We start from the raw sequence: 19,587 nt of genomic DNA, 5'->3' as shown, positions 1-19,587 counted from the left end.
AATCTAAAGGATGAGTACTAAAGCAGAAATAACTTCTAATAAGAAAATGTTAAAAATTTACTTTTCCCAGAACTATTCTTAATTTTAACACCCTACAGATTCTTAGGTCAAGTAAGTGAAGTTTTTTATTTGTTTTAATTAAAGTTTATTGGGTGACAATTGTTAGTAAAGTTACATAGATTTCAGGTGTACAATTCTGTATTACATCATCTATAAATCCCGAGTGAAGCTTTAACATATGGATGTCAGACATAAGAAGTCCATTAAATATGAAAATTTAGGGTACAGATAAGGTACCCTATGTTTCTTTAGACTATGCTATTTACTCATTGATTCATTGAACAAATACTTATTGAGACCTCTTATTTTCTAAGCACTGTTCTAGGTGAATAAATTAACAAAAACCCTCTTCCCTGATAGAGCTTATATTCTAATGTGGGAAAACAAACTGCTGTAGTAGTCCTATCAGTCAAGAATTGCTTGAAGCTGGGAGCATCCGAAATCTAATATCTAATTTGGTTAAACAAAATATGTTTTTTGTTTTGTTTTGTTTTGTTTTTTAACAAATAAGAATCTCAGGGATATTACACTGGACACTCAGTGTCATCAATGTCCATATCTATCATTTGTTTTCATCTTCAAGGTTGTTTTGGCTTCTACCATTATATATGCATTTCAGTCCCAGAAGGTGGAAGGACAAAGGATATCCTCATTAGTCAGCTTATAACATTTTCCTTTAAGGCAGTTTTCGGTGTCATAGACAACTTCCTCAAAAGCTGGGAAATGTAGATGGGCACATTGCTTCTCCCAACAGTGTAATTTAATGAATAAGAATGGAGAATGGCCTATGGTAGGGCAAGTAGCCCTCACTGCTACAGTTTATCATTCTTTTTCATAGATCCTATCTTTTACTGCTATATAAACCAATTAGTTGTGATCTTTGGCCACACTTTCTATTTCAAGTACTGGTCAGGATGTTATTGACCAATGTAAGGAACAGGCATGAAATAAGGCATTATATAGTTTTATTATAAGTAAAAGAAAAGAACTTTAAGTACATGCCCTTCTGGGTTTTTGTAGAGCCATTTTACATATAAAAGGCAATAGTCATTATGAAGAGTAGGAACATGCATGGGTCAAAATTTATGAGTAATATACTTAATTGCTGCGAAACCTACATAATTATTCTTTTTTTTTTGAGTTGAAATGCTATGCTATTTTATCCTTCTGCTCTATCTTTAGAGTCAAAATATAAATATTCTATATAACATTTAAGAATATGGTATTTTGGGTTGCATACTAGATAGTTTATTCTGTTATTGAAATTTCATTGTATTAAACAATAAAATTTGTAATCACACAACACAACCTGTAACTAAATATGTCTACCTTATTTTTTTGAGACTCAAATATTACAATGCTTACAATTTCTTGCTTTAAACATGTATTACATTTTCAGATTCCTGGATCCAAAGCACCTGAGTGTTACTTTCCTAGGCATGACAACTCTTATTTAGTCCAGTCAACTCAGTATTCACCAATTGGTGTAACAGCTGACCTCCAGCTGAATACTGCAAACCTCCGAATAAAACGACTTTCTACACCTATCTCAACTCTTCGTGTGGAGGTGAAATATCATAAAAATGACATGCTACAGTTTAAGGTATGTTTAATATAAACTATAATATACATGACTTATCTCTCGAGATGAGAGATTTTTAAAAGGTGATTGGATTTTTAATGTAATTTAAGAATTAATTGGGTTGATGACACTTTGATTCTATAAAAATAAAGCTTTTTTTTCTTTTACACAGCTCATGTCATAAATAGTTAGGTGCACAATAAATAAAGCTCATTTTTGCTAACTTGTGAACATGTAGTAATTTTTTAGAAGATATTTAAATTGTTGCTACCTATAAATAATATAGAATGGACTATGTTTGTAGCCCCCTTGAAATAAACAAACAAAAAACAAAACAGGATGCTTACTATTTCCGTTATTTTTAAATAGTGATCTAAATTTTCTGGCCAAAGCATGAACACATAAAAAAGAAAAAACAATGTCTTTTACAGTAACACTTACCGATGTTTTGTTTTATTCAAGAGCTCCAAGGGAATGATTTAAAAAAAACTATTACAAATAATAAGATCAGCACAATGACTAGATATAAAATAATGTCTCTAAAAAATGCTTTACTGTATACTATCATTCACCATTTAGAAGCTGAAATGGTAGCAAATTTCATTAGCAAAAGCAAATGAGAAGACAATCAAATAAACAATAAAATATAAAATATCATAGGAATAAGTTGACTGTCTATAAGAAAAATTAACTTTACAAAATGTTGATAGACATTAAATAAGTACTAAAAATTCCTAAATAAGACTTAAATTTTAAAAAGTTAACTCATGTTAGACCAGTTTATGCTTTTGAATAATTTCCATAGAAATCTCAGTGGAATATTTTTTGAGACTTAATAGAATAACCTTGAAGTTCATCTTTAAAAATAAAGATATGAGAATGGCAATAGTTGAAACTTAAAAAAAAAAGAGATAGTGATAAAATTTACAAAATTGAAACAGTAGACCTGCAGTTAGAATTACCTGACAGTTTCTTTAAAAAGAATGCATAAAAAAAATGTGTGTGTGTGTGTGTGTATGTGTGTGTGTGTATATATATATATATATATATATATATATATATATATATATATATAAATATGTAAAGTAAATCACAAAACCCAAGAAAAAAATAGCTGCATATTTATCTTGTATCTGGCTAGTATATGTCTTTCAAACCACATATTTCCTACATAAAAATTAAACATGTTTCAACATGAGTAAACACTATAAACAATTAAAAGGTAAACAAAAACTGTATAAATATCTGACACCTATATCATAAATGGCAAGAAATTTCAACTGATACAAACAAGAAAAATATTAAAATCCTATAAGCAGACAGTTAACAGAAGAATAAATAAAAATTGGAAATAAAAGTATTAAAATGTGCCCATTAAAAATCAAACTAACAAAAAGCAAATTCAAAGAATGGGGAATTGGAATGTTGAATAATTATGTAGAAAAAGGTTCATCCTCATCATCAAGTAAACAGATAACAATTTTAAAGCAAATGTTTTTAGTGTAACATAAAACAGTATTAGAGTACATGTTTTAGTGAGAATATTAATTGATACATTAACTCTGGAAAACAGTTTACAAGTAGCTATCAAGGTCCCTACAAATGTTAGTGCACTCTGATCTAATACTATCACTGTTAAGAAATGTACTGAGGAAATACAGACATGAATAAACATAAGTTAACATTAGTATTCTTCGTAGGATCATGCATATGACAAAATATTGAAACATTTATCATATGGAAAAATGAATTACAAAATATTTTAAAAAGATAAAATGCAATACATACTTTGATCCCGCTACCAAAGTATGTATGTATGTGGAATTCAATAGAGGTATATGGGCCATAGAAATAGAATTAAGAATTACATAAAAAAAATTCTAAATATTGTTATTTAAACCAATCCAAACTATTTAATGATATTTACATATGTCAGCAATAAGAGCAAAACATTTCTGTTTTCATCCTTTCTCTGTAATAGATTTATGATCCCCATAATAAGAGATATGAAGTTCCAGTACCATTAAACATCCCAACTACGCCAACAAGTTCTTATGAAAGTAGACTGTATGATGTTGAAATCAAGGAATATCCTTTTGGCATCCGGATTCGACGGAGAAGCACAGGAAGAGTTATGTAAGTGTTTGAATTATTTGATATGAACAATATTTTGATTTTAGACTAACGGGAAAAGTACGATGGTTATTTTCACAGCCTTCACTGTGCTAGAGTATCATCACACTGAAAAAGGTCTCAGTTGTCTTAAATAACTTGGCCTATTTGAAAATTTTTAAGCAAAACAATTAGCACATCATAGGACTACCATTAAGGATTGTCTAAAATTTAATTTACACTTTGGATTTGATTAATTTTATTATTAAATATCAGACTTATTCTTGTAATCAAGTTGAGAATCAAACCAATACTCCTCTTGTAAAGCAGGATGAGTATTGGTAAAATAAGTAATTGGAAATGTGTTATGTAGCTATTTATTAGAACTGTTGAAATAGGGTTTATTGGTCCTGGAATCTGATAGAGTTAACACGACCTCTGCCGACCTCTGCCAGGTATTGATGAAAGGAAATTGTTACATACTTCTAGATATAGGTATTTTTATGTCATAATGAATAAATTTAAGCAAAAGTTATATTTATTTTTGTGAAATGCTCTACACACTATAGTATATTGAAAGATACTTTTATGTAATATAATCTTACTATGTTATCCTTTAGAAGATGTGGTCAGGATGTTTTCAGGTATTGTCAGGATCACTATCCTTGAAACATATAATTTTACTGACCAATGTCACTCCAGTAAATTTAATAAAGATAAAAAAAATTATGAAAGCACTTATTATTCTCTATAAAAAGTTGGAATTGGAACTCCATTAAATTGAAGAATCCTAAAAAAATAAATAAATCTTAATCTTAAAAAAAATGGATGGTTACAAATGAAGAAAAGTATGTTTGTATTTTTTTATGTTTTGTTTTTTGACAGTATTTTTGTTCCAAAGAATAATAAGCTGTCATTTTGTAAAAAAATTTTTGATACGAAGACATACTTATTGTTATTTAGAATCATTATTCTTTAGTAAATACTATTCCAAAATAGTTAATATAAAAATTTAAATATGTACCAAATTCTTTGTAATATTTATGTTTCCTTATGTTGCTAACTTTATTTTTTTTTCCTCCTGTTTTATGTTCTTGCAAGTACCTAGAAAAATAATACATTCTCTATAACATATTTCTTCTGGATTTTTGTGTAAACACTGATTTTTTTATAAATACAAAATAAAAGACGAATACAATTCTTGGGAGTATTAAGTAAGGAGAGTTTGAAATTCAAATACCCATTATGCTTTAGAATTTACTTTAATATTGATTAATTTTTATTCTATATGTAGAAAATAGTTTACTGTGATTATCTCAAGGGAACAGGAAAATGGATAACTTTCAATTTCTTGGACATATATTACTTCCAGGTCATACATTATTTATAACTTCATATTAATTTTATATTTAAAAGGAATGTGTATCTAAATGTAAACATATGTAATCATATCAATCACATTATGATTCATCACAATAATGCTGAATATCTGAAACATATTTTAGATACTCCTTAACTTAGCCAAAATAAAAATGTATTAGAGTTATTACCTATTTCCATTCGGCATCTTGGTACAACTAAGGTATATAGGGAAAATATGACTGATTTTTAGATCACTCAAGAAAGAATTACTACTGTTACTTGCGATACTACTTTGTAAATGTTTACAGAAGTAGAATTATTTTCTTGTGTTTTCAGTTGGGATTCTCACCTACCTGGATTTACTTTTAATGACCAGTTCATTCAAATATCTACCCGCCTGCCATCAGAATATATATATGGTTTTGGGGAAGCGGAGCACACAGCATTTAAGAGAGACTTAAACTGGCATACTTGGGGAATGTTCACAAGAGACCAACCCCCTGGTGTAGGTACCGATATTTGACTTCCTCCTGAGGCAACTAAGACCATGATTATGATCCCAGTCAGCATGTAGGCCTGTACTTTAGTACAGAAGTAATGATAAAGGGGCTAATATTATAGTGATTTTCTGAAAAACACACACAAAATTCACCTTTAATAACTTGTGAAAGTAGAGGGTTGGATCAATAACATTGAGTGCAGCGAGAAATCACGTAGTTACCCAATTCCTTACCTTTTCAACTACATAGAAAGGACATTCAGATTCAGTCAGTATTTCCTGCCAAATCCATGTTTATGCTCAGCTTTTAGAAAATAACTGACTAGGATTTTCCTTAGCTTTTTTCCCACTTCTTCAATAATGATTTGATGCTTCTTCCTTCAGGTCACCCAACTGTAGTTGTGCATTTTTATGAGTCCATACTGCTAGTTACATCTTTAGAAAATGTTTTTATGGCTAATGTCACTTTTCTAAATGAGCATCTTATTAATGGAATACACTTCATGAATATTTAATGCACTGCACAACTAATATTAACTATCATTATTTTAGACATATCATGAAAAAATACATTTTAATAAACATACTGGCTTATTTCCACTTTCCACATGTGATGCATAATTAAAGGATATATTCAGTATGAAATTATAAAGTATTTATACTATTGCACCCACTTTATATTGTTAGGTGCTCAAACAACTTTTATTTATGTCACAATAGTTCAAATTTAGGTTATAAAAGTGTTTTTTTTTCTTTTATAACAGTTTGATAAAATATGTTTTACCACAGTTTATCTTTAAAACCCTTTAACATTAGTATTGGTATTATTAGGTTAATATAATCTTTATTCTCAATATGTAAATTTTCCTTCACATGCTATTAATTTACTAGGACTCAATGTGGCCCAAAGATGACAATTTGATTGGGGATCATCAACTTACAAGTTTTGTGACCTTTGGCAAGTCAGTTCATGACCCTGAGTGTAGGTTTTCTTATTCTAAAAAATAAAAAGATCTAGCTAAAAAAGAAATTAAGCACTTTATAAATATGAACTATGTTATATATAGTATGTAAATATATGATATATATTTATATACTATAAATATTTATGTTTATATTTTATATATCTGTTTGATATATGTATATATATTATATATTTATATATTTACATATAGTATATTCATATATTATATATAGTATATATAATAAATATATAGTATATATATAGTAAATATAAATCAGTTATTTTAAATATTATAAATTATGATATAAACTTAGATATTAGATATTACCATATCAAGTACTTAAGATGTTGAGCACCTTAATCACTTTAATTATTTTTAGGAAATTATATTATTGAAAAAGAAGTACCAATTTGTAAAATAAATTAGGACGCATAACATGTAGAAAGAAATCCAACTACTCTAATACCAATTGGTTTTACATGAGTTATGAGGCAACATTTGTGGGTGTTAGAACATGCCAATATTATTGGCATTCTCTAAAGCAGTGACAGTTCAAATAATGGAAAAATTAATTTCTAATGGAAATATGTTTAATTAAAACAGTTTGTGCATATACGGAATATTTAAATTTCCAGAGTTAATCTTATAGTGAATTTAAATATCACATTGAGAAAATTCACATGGTATTAATATCTAAATATATATTATGTTTAATTTCTTTTTATTTTAGTATAAACTAAATTCCTATGGATTTCATCCCTATTATATGGCTCTGGAAGATGAGAGCCATGCTCATGGAGTTCTCTTACTTAACAGCAATGCAATGGGTAAAACAATCATTTGTTTAATTTCTCATAGTTTATATAAAAATAATATTTTATACATATATAAAAATGTAATCATATTTTGGATTTCTAGATGTTACGTTTCAGCCAACTCCTGCTCTAACTTACCGCATAATTGGAGGAATCTTGGACTTTTATATGTTTCTGGGCCCAACTCCAGAAGTTGCAACACAGCAATACCATGAAGTATGATGAAATTTGTTTTTTAAAAAGCATACAGTTTTCTTTATAATGTAAGTAATTCTCTTACTTCACAAATAATTTTTTTTGTTGTTGTTTTCAAAGGTAATTGGCCGACCAGTCATGCCACCTTATTGGGCTTTGGGATTCCAATTATGTCGTTATGGATACAGAAATACTTCAGAAGTTCAGCAAGTATATGATGATATGGTGACTGCTCAGATCCCCTATGTATGTATATCAACTTTTAAGACAGTGTTACCTATCATTTATAAAAATAGAATGAAATAATTAAGCACTTATATACTTTAAAATTATTTTTAGCATTTGGCAATTATTAAGGCTTAGTTTTTTAGTAGCACCTAATGAATTGGATAGATTTTTATAAAATGTCTTCATCTGATTGATAAAGTAAAAGGGATAATACCATTTCTTTTTCTTCTTTCTCTCTAATTCCACTACCTGGAGTTGTACTAAACAAGTCACTGTGCACTTACATTTCTTTCATAAACTTTGGGTCGCATAGGTAGTCAGACATATTCTCCGTATTCTCTTTAGATGAGAGTAAGGGTCCCCAGAACGTGTTTCATCAACTGATGTGACAAATTACAGAAAAGGAATTGGATGTGAAACGGTGATTTTTGCCCTGGAATAGCTGGCAGTTGTGATATTAGAATACGGAATTAGAGTGCTGAAAGAATATCCTCTTTTCTCAATGTTTGGGAAAATATTCCTAAGTATCCAGAAATAATCGATCCCTGTAATTTTATTTTTTAGTGATTTTGAGGAATCCCAGAGATCCTCCTGGTAACACTTAAGCATTGAAATATAGAATGCATGGTGTATATAAAATTCATTCTAAGAAGAATGAGAAGGACCACATTATAAGACCTTAGTATATGTAGTAGAATCCAATATTTGGTTTCTGAATATATTATTATGCCTATATTAACCGTATAGTTTGATGATATAGAAATATGCATGTCAATTTTTTTTATAAAAAGGGAAGTTTTCCATTTTTTTTATAACAAGGGATATCCACTATATCAGCCCAATATTTTACAACACCTAGAAGAAAAATTGAGCTAATGTCTATTAACAGAAATGAATTAACAAATTTGTTATTTAGGCCCAAATTAAAATTTTCATAACATTCAAATGTTTATTAGTTTAAGCATATTTGTAAATACTTATTTCTAAGTAATATTTTGCTTAGTTAAGCTTGGGTATTATTTTAAAAATGAGTTTGGTGGATAATAATTAATAGAATACTAATAATTCTCTCTTCCCCTTGTGCAATGTTAGAATTATTTGAAATTATTCTGTATTTGCTTTGTTTCCAGAAATAGAGCAACACCTGTTTCCGTGTTATGTACAAAATTCCAATTTAACATAATTTCATAGCCTCATAATTCCTTTAATCCTATCTTACTGTTTCCTTTGGGAATTATATAACAAAATATACTGATTTGAAATAATTTTTACTTCTAAATCAAAATTTTTAAATGAGCTATTAACAAAACAAAACATTTATATGAACTTAAAATATTTTGCATGTTTACATGCTACTTTTATTCCTTGAGAATTGCATTACTTGATTAATTCTCTTTCGGATCGAGTGAAGAGGCATTGGAACTTCCATATTGCTTATACTTTAAAAGTATGATAGAATGTTACTCACTTACACTTGTGTTTCTTACCCCACTACCACAATTCTCATATTTTTCAGGATGTTCAATACACAGACATTGATTACATGGAAAGGCAACTAGACTTTACAATTGGGGAAAGATTCCATGACCTTCCTCAGTTTGTTGACAAAATAAGAGGTGAAGGAATGAGATACATTATTATCCTGGTCAGTATTTATATTTTATATTATCTGAGTCTTACTATCTTGATTTTATTAAGTTTAATCTCCTAGAATGAGGGTACAGGAAGGTATTTAAAAATAGGAAGTACATAACTTTAGATTCTACTCTCAAATCTAAAAGCTTTCTTCTTTTAACACATTATTTTATTTATGTGAGCTGCCACCAGGATACCTTTATACTTGAGATAGCTTTAGTGATCTAAGGCTAAAGCTGGGAGTCAAAGACAAGCTAGATTTCAGTGATCACCAAAGCTGTAAACTGGCCTCAATTTATAGAAGCTATCACAAAGTAATGATGGATTTTCTATTCCTAGACAATTCTCAAATCATTCTCTAGGACTGCTTCTTATGCTCACCATGTTTAAAAATTTGCCTTCAAGTTGGTGATTCGGTGTGGAGAATATTTTATCAATATCTCACAGGAAGCAAGCTTCCCAGCCAGAAATACCACTAGAGAAATAAAACAAAAATATTAGTAATCTTGCTTGAAATCATAGTAAAATACATTTTCAAAAGTTCTTAAAATTTTCTTCTAAGGTATTTAGAAGTCTAGCTAGAACACCAAAATTTATATCATCAGTCCATTTCTCTGTCCGTGTGAGCATAATATAATGATAATGTAGTAATGGAAATTTATAATATTCCTTAAGAACTACCAAGAGGCTCCACTTTTATTACATAGTTACCTGGTTTGCATTTCATTTCAATTTTAGGATCCAGCAATTTCAGGAAATGAAACGAAGCCTTACCCTACATTTTCAAGAGGACAGGAGAAAGATGTCTTTGTCAAATGGCCTAACACCAGTGATATTTGTTGGGCAAAGGTACTGAATTAACCTTGAAATGGAATACATGTAAATATGCTATTTCATTGAAAGTTTCTGTTGAATTAAAAAACTGTTAAAAACATATTGAGAGGGAGTGATATGTTATACAAAATGTGAAGGTTTCATAGCTGATGAACAAAATAATATATAATCTTTAAGTTCAATCCAAATTATTAGAAACCGAGAAAGAATTCATACAAGTGGTATGTCCAAATACTATTTGTTTCATCTTTATAATGTATTTTATTGTATTTCTTATTTCATTATAAAACTACCATTAATAAGATGGCGATTCATTATTCTATACTGCAATAGTCATTTAAATGATTGTACTTCTCTTAAAAACATATCATTAATAAAATAAACAATGTTTTTAAGGGCTATACTTATATTCTTGACTTGAACAAGGAATATAATTCACTGTATTGCATTTAATGAATAATATTCAGACCTGAGTATATTAATATATTATATGAAATATCCTGATTTGGCTTGCATTTAAAAAGAGTAAATGAAAAATATTCACTATTCATAACTAAAATGAAGAAAAAAATTCTGTAATGGGAGACAAAATTAAATGCAATGTGGGATCCTTTTTGGATCTTGGACCAAAAATAGGACATTAGTGATAAAAGTAGTGAAACTCAAACAAGGCCTGTAGATTAGTTAATAGTATTTTATTGATGTAATTTTTTTTGTTTCTAATAATTGTACACTAGTTATAAATATGTTAATATTAAGGAAGTGGGGTAAAGAATATACAAAAACTCTAGGTATAATTTTTGCAGCTTTACTATAAGTCTGAAAATAACTTCAAAATAAAAAGGTTAAAATAAAATAGAAAAAATTCTATGATAAACGTAGTGAAAGATCATATTTTAAGAAACATGCAATTAGAGAGTATGATGTTGACCATAGAAAAAGATTTTTCCTTCCTATTTTTTTGTCATTCTATATTTCTATACATTTTCTCCAATTTCTATCCCTTATTCCATTCCTTCACTATTCCCTATCAGCAACAAATCCTTTGTAGGTAATTATTTGTTTGGTAATTATTCACATTTTTACATGGGACTCTGTTTCTACAGCATAGATTTAAATTCCTACATTTTCAGAATGATTGAATTTGGGCTCTGTTTTGTGTGTTTGTGGTTGCGGTGGAGGAAAACATTGGTAGGCAGGGAGGCAGGGGCAGAGGTGAGGTGGGAAAATGGGAGTGAAGGAAAATAAAATTTGGTGTTAACTGTGAAAATCAAAAAGATATTTGCCTCAGTATGGCATTATCCAAGTCAGATCTTTAACAGCTTTCAAATCAAAATATAGTTATTGTTTTTAGATTTTAATAATTGTAGAAACAATTGTAGAAACAATACACTACATTAAATTAAATTTAATTTATGGTTCTCATATTATTTCTTGACCAGACCTTTGATTATATGTACTGATTTCAAAATCACGACCTACAAGAAAGATTGGCTTTTTTTGTTCTTATTTGCCTTATTAAAGAAAAAAATAGTATGGCAAATAGGAATGGCTTGCAAATAGCGCATATGCCAAAACAAAAACTGCCAAAAAATAAAAAACAACAAACCAAAAAACAAACTGAAAGAGCTAGTGATCTGTGATCTTGAGTCCATAATATGCCTCTAAAACTCTATTGCAATTTATTTACAACCCAGTCACATCATACTGAATTTATTTTAAACTGTTTTCCAATTTCTTCTTTCTTTATAGGTTTGGCCAGATTTACCTAATGTAACAATAAATGAAAGTCTGTCTGAAGATGAAGCTGTTAATGTAAGTTTTACATTCATGAACTATATAATGAAAAGAAAGTCAGCACTTGGATTTAATTATCACTTTGACCAATTATTCAATGTGAATGGTTTTCCTTAAAAAAGTAGATGGCTTATTTTCTAATGATCATGTCAGACTATATTTAGATTAATTTTTTTTCCCTGTATGCCAACATATGTCAGTCACTCTATTAAGCAGTGTTTACATTTTATCTTGTTTAATTAAGCAGATTTTTTTTATTGTGGTAGGAACACTTAGCCTGACATATACCCTCTTAAGTTTTTAAGTTCACAATACAGTATTCCTGACCCCAATGACAGTGATGTACATCAGATCACTAGAATATAATTGCAACTTTATGACTATTGAATAACAACTCCCTATTGCCCCAGACCCCAGCCTCTGATCACCACCATTCCACTCTTTGATTCTGTGAATTTGACTATTTTACATACCTCACATGAGTGGAATCATGTAGTATTTATCCTTCTGTGACTGGCTTGTTTTGCTCAACATAATATCCATGTCATCGCATATTTCAGGATTTCCTTCTTTTGTAAGACTGAATAGTATTCCATTACATGTATATACTACATTTCTTTTTTTTTAAATCAGTTCATCCATTCATAGACATTTAGGTTATCTTAACACCGTCATTCTTGTGAATAGTGCAGCAATAAGGATGGGAGTTTGATATCTCTTTGAGAATCTGATTTCAAGTTTTTTCCGATAAATGACCCAAAATGAGATTGTTGTATCATATGGTAGTTCCATTTTTTAAGTTTTTGAGGAATCTCCGTACATTACCAATACTTATCTTTTATATTTTGGATAATAGCCAGCCTAGCAGGTGTGAGGTGATTTTACCTTGCATTGTGATTTTAACTTGCATTTCCCTAATGATAAGTGAAGTTGAGCATCTTTTCATTGACTTAGCCATTTGTATGTATTCTTTAGAAACATGCTTAATCAAATCTTTGCCCATTCTTAAGTGTGTTATTGTGTGTGTGTGTGTATGTGTGTGCATGTGTTTGTGTGAGTTTCTTATATACTTTGGCAATTCACTCTTTATATACTATATTTGTGCAAATATTTTCTCCCAATCTGTAGGTTCCATTTTCACTTTATTATTTCCTTTGCTGTGCAGAAACATTTTAGTTGGATGTAGTGACAATTGCCTATTTTTGCTTTTTGTTTTATATCCATGAAATGTTTGCTAAGACCAGTGTCATGAAGTTTTTCCTCTATGTTTTCTCTTAGAAGTTTTGCTGTTGCAAATGTTACATTTAAGTCTTTAGTCCATTATTAGCTCATTTTTTTGTATACAGTGTAAGATAAGGGTCTAATTTCATTCTTCTGCAGGTGAATATCCAGTTTTCTCATCACCATCATTTAAGAGACCATCCTTTTCCCATTGTATATTCTTGACTCCCTTGTCGAAGATCAGTTAACTCTGTCTGTATTTGTTGATTTATTTCTGTGTTCTCTATTCTGTGCCATTGATCTGTGTGACTATTTGTATGCTGGTACCTACTGTTTTAATTACTATAGCTTTGGAATATGTTTTGAAATGAGAAAATGTGATGACTCCAGCTTTTTTCTATTTTTTCAAGATTATTTTGGCTATTTAGGGTTTTTGTGTGTGTGTGTGTATTTCCAAATTAATTGTAGCATTGTTGTTGTTTTTTTCTATTTCTGTAAACGATGCCATTGGGATTTGATAGCGATTGCTATGAATCTATAGATTGCTTTGGGTAGTGTGGACATTTTAACAATATTAATTCTTCCAATACATAAACAGGGATATCTGTTCTATTTGTTTGTGTCTTTCTCAATATCCTTTAGCAACATTTTGTAGTTTTCAGTATATAAATTGTTCACTTCTTTACTTAAGTAAATTCCTAAGTATTTTTGCTATTACAAATGCAATTGTTTTCCTAATTTCTGTTTTAGATAGTTCACATTAGTGTATAGAAATGCTATTGATTTTTGCATGTTTATTTTTATTCTGCATTTTTACTGAATTTGTTTATTAGTTCTAACAGTTTGTGTGTGTGTGTGTGTGTGTGTGTGTGTGTACTATAGAGTTTTCTACATAGAAGAGTATGTCATCCCCAAACAGAGACACTTCTTCTTTTCTAATTTGGATTCTTTATTTTTTTTCTTTTTTGTGCCTAGTTGTTCTGGCTAGGATTGTTAGTACTTTGTTAAATAGAAGTGGCAAGAGTGAACATCCTTGCTTTGTTTCTGATATTATAGGAAAAACTTTTTTTTCCTGAATCAGTATGATATTAGATGTAGGTGTTTAATGTATGGCCCTCATTGTGTTATGGTAATTTCCTTCTATTCCTAGTTTGAGAGTTTTTATCAAGAAAGGATGTTCAATTTTGTCTAACATCTTTCTGCAATGTTTGTTGAGATCATGTGTGATTTTTATACTTTATTATGTTAATGTGGTGTATCACATTATTTGATTTTTATATGTTAAACAATTCTTGTATCACAGAAACAAATCCCACTTTTTCATGGAGTATGATCCTTTTAATATACTATTAAATATGGTTTTCTAGTATTTTATTGAGGATGTTTGCATTTATAGTCATCACAGATATTGTTCTGTATTCGTTTTTGTTTGTGTGTTTGTTTTTGTTTCTGTTTTTGTTCTGTGCGTGTGTGTGTGTGTGTGTGTGTGTGGTGTCTTTGACTTTGGAATCAGGGTGATCCTGGCCTCTTAAAATGAGTTTAGAAGAATTCTCTTCATATCAGTTTTTTTTTTCTTTCTTTCTTTTTTTTTTTAATGAATTCAAGAAGAATTGACAAAAATTCTTTCTTAAATGTTTGGTAGAATTAACCAGTGAATCCCTCTGGTCCCGGACTTTTTCTGTTGGGAAATTTTTGTTTATCGGTTCAATGTCCTTACAAGTAATTGGTATGTTCAATTTTTCTATTTTTTTCATGATTCAGTCTTGTTAAATTATAATTTTAGGAATTTATCTGTTTGTTTTTCTAGTTTATCCAATTTATTAGTACATAATTGTTATACCACGTTTCCCTGAAAATAAAACATCGCCAGACCATTAGCTCTAATGCTTCTTTTGGAGTAAAAATTAACATAGGACCTGGTATTATATTATATTTATTATATTATTATATTACATTATATTATATTTATTATATTATATCATATATTATATTAATTGACTGGGTCTTATATTAAAATAAGACCAGGTCTTATGTTAATTTTTGCTCCCAAAAACATATTAGAGCTGATGAGCTGGCTAGATCTTATTTTCAGGAAAACACGGTAGTAGTCTTTTATGATCCTTTTTATTTTTGTGGCATTATATGGTATTTCTCAGCTTCCATATCTGATTTAATTTACTTGACTTTTCTCTCTCTCTCTCTCTCTCTCTCTCTCTCTCTCTCTCTCTCTCTTTTTTTTTTGGTAGTGTAGCTAGCAGTTTGTCAATTTTGTATATGCTGTCTTCACAAAACTCTGTTTAGAATTAAGGACACACGTAGACTGACAGTGAAAAAGTAAAAAAAAAAAGATATTCCATACAAATGGCAACAGAAAGAGAGCAGGAGTGGCTATACTTATCTCATAAAATAGACTTTAAGTCAAAAATTCTCACAGGAGACATTACATACTGATAAATGGATCAAGTCTTCAGGAAGATATAACAAGCATAAATATATATGCACTTAATAGCAGAGAACCTAAATGTATAAAGCATTCATTGACAGGACTGGATTGAGAAGTACACAGTAATAAAATAATAGGAGGAGACTTCAACATTTCACTTTCAATAATGAATAGAACAACCAGACAAAATCAATTAAGAAGCAATGTCAATGTACTTAAACAACACTACAGGCCATATGAACTTAATAGATATATACAGAACATTCTACCAAACAGTAGCAGAATACACATTCTTCTTAAGAGCACATGGAACATTCTCCAGGATATATCACGTTATGTCACAAAACAAGTGGTAGCAAATTTAAGAATGTTGAAATCACGCCAAGTATGTTTTCTGGCCATGATGGTGTAAAACTAAAATCTATATCAGAGGAAAAACCTGAAAATTCACAAATATGAGGAAATTAAACAACACACTTTTGAACAACTAATAGGTTAAAGAGCAATTAAAAAAGAAATTGGAAAATATGTTGATATAAGCAAAATGAAAATATAGCATACAGAAACATAGGGGATGCAGCAAACGGAATACTAAGAGGAAAATTTATAATAATAAATGTCTGCATTAAAGAAGAAGAAAGATCTCAAACAAACAACCTAAGTCAGTATCTCCAAGAACTATGAAAAGAAGAATAAACTAAGCCCTAAGCTCAAAGAAAGGAAATGATAAAGATTAGACCAGAAATTAATGAAATAAATACTAACAAAACAATAGAAAAAAAAATAAATGAAATTCATAGTTGGCAATTTTTTTAGGTAGATCACATCATGATAATTAAATCATATAAGTTCATGTAAAAATGCAAGTTCAGTGTGAAAAATTTCAATACCATATTTACTTAAAACTTACCAAATTATTTCTAAAGTAGAGTCAAAGGATTACAGAATCTAATAAAGGTTGTTGAGGAAAAAAAGTCAGAGTTTTATCTCAGTTGGAGTTCTATTCATTAATCTTGGGTATTATTAGCAACCCTGGAGAGGTAGGCATGACCTCTTTATATAGATTTTGGAGGGCAGCTTCAATTTACAGTGGCGTACGTAGAATCACCTGGGATACTCTTCCATAAAAGCTATAAACATATTGGATCACATGTACCTGATGAAACTCCTGGATATAACCAATGATTTCTATTAAAAGAATAAAAGCAACCAACTGAAAACAAAACAAAGCAAAAAACAGTAAAATAAATGAGTTGTGGAAAGAGCAGAACAATGGAAATTGCAAAACAAAATGTGGTATTCCCTTTTTTACTATTTCTCATTATGATCTACAGGAGATCCTAGCATTGAAAATATTCATTGACTGTAACTTCACTGAGCCTTTTTTCCTTATGAGTAAAATATAATCTGGGGCAAAATGACTAAATGAAGTTCCTTTTAACTCTGAAAATACCCATGATATATGTTTTGCAAATCCTTATATTTCCTATTCTCTGCATTTTCTTTATGCACAATGCCCTTTTATATACTGTTCATGGAGAAGACTGTTCTGGCAGTTACTACATAGTCCTAAAATATAACAGGAAACATGCAGGTGATGCAGTGTCTTTTAGGTAGTTGATTTACCTGCAAAAGGTCAATCCTCTGCTAACACACAGACTCTGACCTTGGAATTTATATGGGTAGGTTGGCAAGTAGGGAATTTTCTTGGTAGATAAAAGAGTAAATCATCTCTTGTCTGGTGGGGTTGGGAGGGTTAGATGTGAGAGAGAAAAATAAAAAGTTGGGGTGATGGAACAATATATTGGATCTGGAAGGGCAGAAAGCCAGGTAAACACAAATTTTTTTTATCATAAAAACAGGCTAAACCACCATGCTCCACAAAGGTAAAGCTGCAGAATAGGCCTGTAAAGATGAAGAGGAAAAAACTTCCCCGTCACTCTAAGAAGCACTGCAAATATATTTCTATGTGTTTTGAACTGTTTCTTTACAATTTATATAGGATCCCAAGGCTGCTCTCTTCTCTATTTTTACTCTCCATTGCTGCTGGGGTGGTTGGAGAGAAATCACATACATTTATGTAATTAAAGTTGATATCAGGTTGCCTTCATTATCACTTGTGCACAACTTATGAATCTGATAGATAAATGTCTGACTTAGACACACATGGTCTCTCTTATGATTTTTTTTTTTTTAACGAGGTAAAGGTATAACTTTATTTTCCCAGATGGATAGATGTTTCCATGTGAGCTAAATGTAGAATCTCTTATGATTTTATATATGTGGGTTTGAACCTTATGTTTTTTAGGCTTCCAGAGCTCATGTAGCTTTTCCAGATTTCTTCAGGAATTCCACAGCAGAGTGGTGGGAAAGGGAAATTATAGATTTCTACAATAACCAGATGAAGTTTGATGGCTTGTGGATTGTAAGTCAACTTTTACTAATTTATATTCTAAGTTATTAATTGTATATTGATCATACAAAGTTCTTACTGGATTTTAATAGTGTCAGAAAAGTATTCCTTGTGAAAATCAGCTCATTTCCTTTTTCCATAAAGCTTTCTTTATAAAGGACTGCTAATATACAGTTTTATGTATATGAATGCTATTTCCTGAATTTTCAAGTAGAATATATTCACCTTGACCAAGGAACCAAAGTAACCTTTTTTTCTAACTATTTATAAGTGCTTATAAACATTTATTTTATTTTCATTCAGTGTAGGTATAAATCTCACACTCAACTCTGTCTTTGGTGTAAGAAATCATAATTACATATTTGGCAAAATTATCTCTCAAACAATTTCTAATTATAGGTGTAAATTTAAAAACTGGGTAATAAAATTTTTAATAATATAATTTTGAGATAGCATAAAAAAGACTTTACCACAAGTAAATAATTTAATACAGGAGATTTTATATTACACTTCTCTATATTTTTAGAGGTGACTTTCTTTGTTGAATTTTTAAACTGGTATGCATTAATTTACTCATTTTTCTACTTTTTTTTAAATTAAAGTTTATTGTGGTGACAATTGTTGGTAGAGTTACATAGGTTTCAGGTGTACAATTCTGTAATACATTATCTACATATCACATTGCGTGTTCACCACCCAGAGTCAGTTCTCCTCCCATCACCATATATTTGATCCCTTTTCCCCTCATCTACCACCCCCCTACCTCTACCCTCTGGTAACCACTAAACTATTGTTGAAGAAACCTTTATAAAGGTGCTACTATGTGCAAGCCTTGAAGATATAAAATTATATAAAGCACAGATTTTTTAATTAATGGGAAATACAGGTTTGTTTGATTGTAAAGTTATGTACTATAAGGGATTCTATTAAAACTATCTCCAAGAATCAAAATTTGATCTAGAAAAGATAATGTTTTTTTCAGGTAGACTAATCACCTTTAAAAGGTAGCTAATTTATTTATTTAGATGATAGTCCCTTTATGTGCAGTTACTAGGATCCTGAAATATGTGCTCAATAGAGATACTCTTTAAAGTTTTCTGTATTTGTAAACTATATCTTGTGGTTTTAAAAACTACAAACTTTTTTTTTTTTTTTTTTTTTAAGAAATTGATACAAGGCTGATTTTGAGGCATGAGTGTTGGAGGGAAGATGTGGGAAAATATTCACTACTATAATTTAAGTTTGTGTGTAGAAAACTCAGAAAAAAATCACTTTTATATGTATATTATGTCTACAGAGGGAAAATAGGACATTTTATATTTGTCGAAAGAAGACATGAATTGTAAAATGTTAAACACTGAGCTAAGCTAAATTCTTTAGCATCATTGATATACCTTATATTTTTGCTTTTTAGAATAGTGAATAA

At 29.7% G+C, this 19,587-nt stretch overlaps 1 protein-coding gene across 1 annotated transcript in view; it reads left to right on the top strand.

The window, feature by feature from the left end:
• Window positions 1–19,587, top strand: part of SI (sucrase-isomaltase) — an 86,157-nt gene that overhangs the window by 42,722 nt on the left and 23,848 nt on the right. Inside the window, exons 26-35 of the mRNA XM_019718139.2 lie at window positions 1,460–1,663; window positions 3,624–3,778; window positions 5,453–5,621; window positions 7,311–7,407; window positions 7,499–7,611; window positions 7,711–7,836; window positions 9,335–9,463; window positions 10,192–10,302; window positions 12,040–12,102; window positions 18,057–18,173. Of these exons, the coding sequence (XP_019573698.2) occupies window positions 1,460–1,663; window positions 3,624–3,778; window positions 5,453–5,621; window positions 7,311–7,407; window positions 7,499–7,611; window positions 7,711–7,836; window positions 9,335–9,463; window positions 10,192–10,302; window positions 12,040–12,102; window positions 18,057–18,173 (1,284 nt within the window). The remainder of the gene's footprint in view (window positions 1–1,459; window positions 1,664–3,623; window positions 3,779–5,452; window positions 5,622–7,310; window positions 7,408–7,498; window positions 7,612–7,710; window positions 7,837–9,334; window positions 9,464–10,191; window positions 10,303–12,039; window positions 12,103–18,056; window positions 18,174–19,587) is intronic.

This window comes from Rhinolophus sinicus, linkage group LG01 (genome assembly GCF_036562045.2).
Source record: "Rhinolophus sinicus isolate RSC01 linkage group LG01, ASM3656204v1, whole genome shotgun sequence".
NCBI classification, from domain to species: Eukaryota; Metazoa; Chordata; class Mammalia; order Chiroptera; family Rhinolophidae; genus Rhinolophus; species Rhinolophus sinicus.
Note: the sequence above shows the minus strand (reverse complement) of the source record. Positions and strands in the feature narration are given on the sequence as shown.